The sequence below is a fragment of the Rhinopithecus bieti genome, unplaced genomic scaffold, assembly GCF_001698545.2.
Source record: "Rhinopithecus bieti isolate Rb0 unplaced genomic scaffold, ASM169854v2 scaffold_83013, whole genome shotgun sequence".
NCBI classification, from domain to species: Eukaryota; Metazoa; Chordata; class Mammalia; order Primates; family Cercopithecidae; genus Rhinopithecus; species Rhinopithecus bieti.
Window position 1 is genome coordinate 320,051 of NW_016830366.1, and position 2,773 is coordinate 322,823.

Sequence of the window (2,773 nt, forward strand, 5' to 3'; positions counted from 1 at the left end):
CAGAAGTAATCAAATCTAAGAAAATCACAAGAATAGATAAATACTCTAAAATGCATATACCTTGGAAGATGGGTTTTAAAACTAGGAAAAAAAAAAAGCAAAGAAAAAAAAAAAAAAGCTATCTATCTTATAAGCTCAAACAAAAGCTTCCAAGACAAACAGCCTGCTGCAGGTTAAGATTTTTTTTGAGTTAGTGTCAATTTGTGTAGGACCTGTTTCAGCGATTCTTAAATAAGTCCTCTAAAGTGAGTGACCTGGTGCATAATAAGGCCAGCTCTCTGTCTGAAGCTTTTAGAACAATGAGTACACTTGTACGGCTTCTCCCCTGTGTGGATTCTTAAATGAATAACGAGGCTTGGTCTCTGTCTAAAACTTTTCCCACAATAATTACACTTAAAAGGTCTCTCTTCAGTATGCGTTCTCTGGTGCAAAGTAAGAGCTGTCAGTCGACTAAAACTTTTCCCACAATTATGACATCTATGAGGTTTTTCACCTGTATGAGTTTTCAGATGTCTTTTAAGACTTGATCCATGACAAAAACTTTTCCCGCACTCAAGACATTTATATGTTTCTTCTTCAGAATGGGTTCTCTGGTGCCCTATAAGATGTGACCGCCGAGTGAATCGCTTTTTACATACAGTGCATTCATAGGGTCTCTCCCCTGTATGAAGTCGTTGGTGTCTATAAAGGTCTGAACTACGAAGGAATCTTTTCCCACATTCAGGGCATTTGTGAGGTTCTTCTCCTGAATGGATTCTCTGATGCCCAGTAAGTTGTGACTTCCGAGCAAAACATTTTCCACACTGAGGACATCGGTGAGGTTTCTCTCCTGGACTCTTTTTCTTATGGGGTTTGGGGTTGAGAGGTTCTTCCAAGTTGGAGTTCTCAGGTGTCTCTCCCAGAGTGGGGTTCTGCTGATCTACCAGTTTTGCTAAATCTGTCTGTAAATCTTCTGGGGGGGTTTCCCATTGATTTTCTAACTGTACATAGTCTTTTTGCAAAATGGGACCCTGGAGAGCATTCCCCTCTAAAGTTACAATAAATGGATACATGGTCTCCATTTTTTTCTGTTTTGAAGTATCTTCTTCATTTTCTATCCCGATCTCAAAACCTGAGAAAAGAAACAGAAACTGCAGATGATATTGTGTTCCATGGAGAAAAGAAAGTGAAGGAAAATGAAGAGTTATGTTAAACCAGTGGTAGGAACATAGAAATTCCTAAATAGAATTCCAAACTCTTTATCATTTATTTAGGTCAAATTTTTCTCTTTTTTTTCCCCTAGTATATCAAAGAACAATTACTTACCTATCTTGGAATCAAGTAATTGTTTCATTTCTTTAGAATCCTGTAATTCCTTCACCCACGGCTCTTCTCTATTCTCCAATGAGAAGTTCATGTCAAGTTTTGGTAATGGATATCCTGGCCAGAAGAAAGATGGGAAGCATTACAGTTTGGCTCATCAAAGGTTTTTCCAAAATTTAGGCTGATTTCTTGGACACATAGCCTCTTAGTATTTACTTCCTACTCCATTACTATTATTTCACCTAAGTCTCTTACAACAGTCTTTTCTTTAAAAGATAAGAGCAAAATGAAAATGAGGTTGTGTTCAATTCAAAGCTATTCTCTAATCTATGGAAGGTGAGTGAATAAATTGTGTGCTGAAATTAATGCACTAAATCATTTCAGCATCTATTTTGATACTAGATTTGCTTAGGTTAGAGCTAAAATATGAAGTAAATTTCATAAAGTTTTGCCATATTAATACTGGAAAACACTGCTATTGAGTGCTAAATGAAGAGAGAGAGGTGAAAGTAGTAGTTAAAGTGTTTACTGGAAAATTTTCAGTGGAGTCTTTTGAATTTAAATGAAAATTGAACTAAGTTGAACCTAGCAAAAGCAGTATTTATGTTGGTTTCAGTTAAAGTCTAAAAGTGGATTCTCTTAAAATTAGCCCAAATGACTCATACAGGTAAAAATGACTATTAGTCAAAATGACTACAAAATAGTATTTCAAAGTGTCAATCTAAGGACAGCCAGGTGAAGTTTCTAACCACTCACTCTCCCCTTGTCTGACCACCCCTCTCCTCACTGACAGCTGGTATTGCTTACATCCTCTTTTCTGAGCCCCTTCTTTTCCTCCTTTATCTCTGGTCAAGTTTAGTGGTCTTCAATGAAATGTGGGCTGTAAATTACTAATTTGATATCTAAATGTAGGCTGATGTTTAAATATTAGTATTATTAAAATGACATTAGGAATTTATTTTGACTAATGTTAATCTGAAGGAAAATTTAAATTCTAGAACATTATATTCAAGGCAGAGGAAGTGGACTAAAACACCTCATTTTAGTTTTTCATGAACAAAAATTTCCTTTTCAAGATTAAGAAACAAAAGCTGAATTTCAAATAAAAGTGCTGTTTAAATTCACTATTTTGTTTTCATTTGGATTTCAAAGTTAAGAGTGAAATTACAGGGTAATATGAAACAGGTCAAATAAAATTGAAGGTAATAGATCAAAAGAAAGCTGCTGTGAAGTAAAAGATGGAGTTTCAATTGAAACTTGGAATACGAGAGAATAGCAAAGGCTTAGATACAAAATACTGACATAATCTAAATGCATAGTAATCTGAATCCACATGACAAAGCAGCATAAGTAAAATAAATATGTAATGAGAAAAGACAGTATAAATGAAAATTACCGCTTCTTTCTTTTGTTAAAAGATGTAAAAGGCAACTGTATAAAATATGTATACAGTGTATCGCTGGGCATACAA

General features: G+C 34.9%; 1 protein-coding gene across 1 annotated transcript; it reads right to left on the reverse strand.

Annotated features, from left to right (window-relative positions):
• Positions 1-1,417, reverse strand: LOC108524347 (zinc finger protein 449-like). Its single transcript, XM_017865397.1, has 2 exons — positions 1,306-1,417; positions 1-1,111 (listed from the first exon to the last, which is right to left on the reverse strand). The coding sequence occupies exons 1-2, from the start codon at positions 1,394-1,396 to the stop codon at positions 228-230; spliced, it is 975 nt and encodes a 324-aa protein (XP_017720886.1). The 5' UTR covers positions 1,397-1,417; the 3' UTR covers positions 1-227.
• Positions 1,418-2,773: the final 1,356 nt, after the last annotated feature.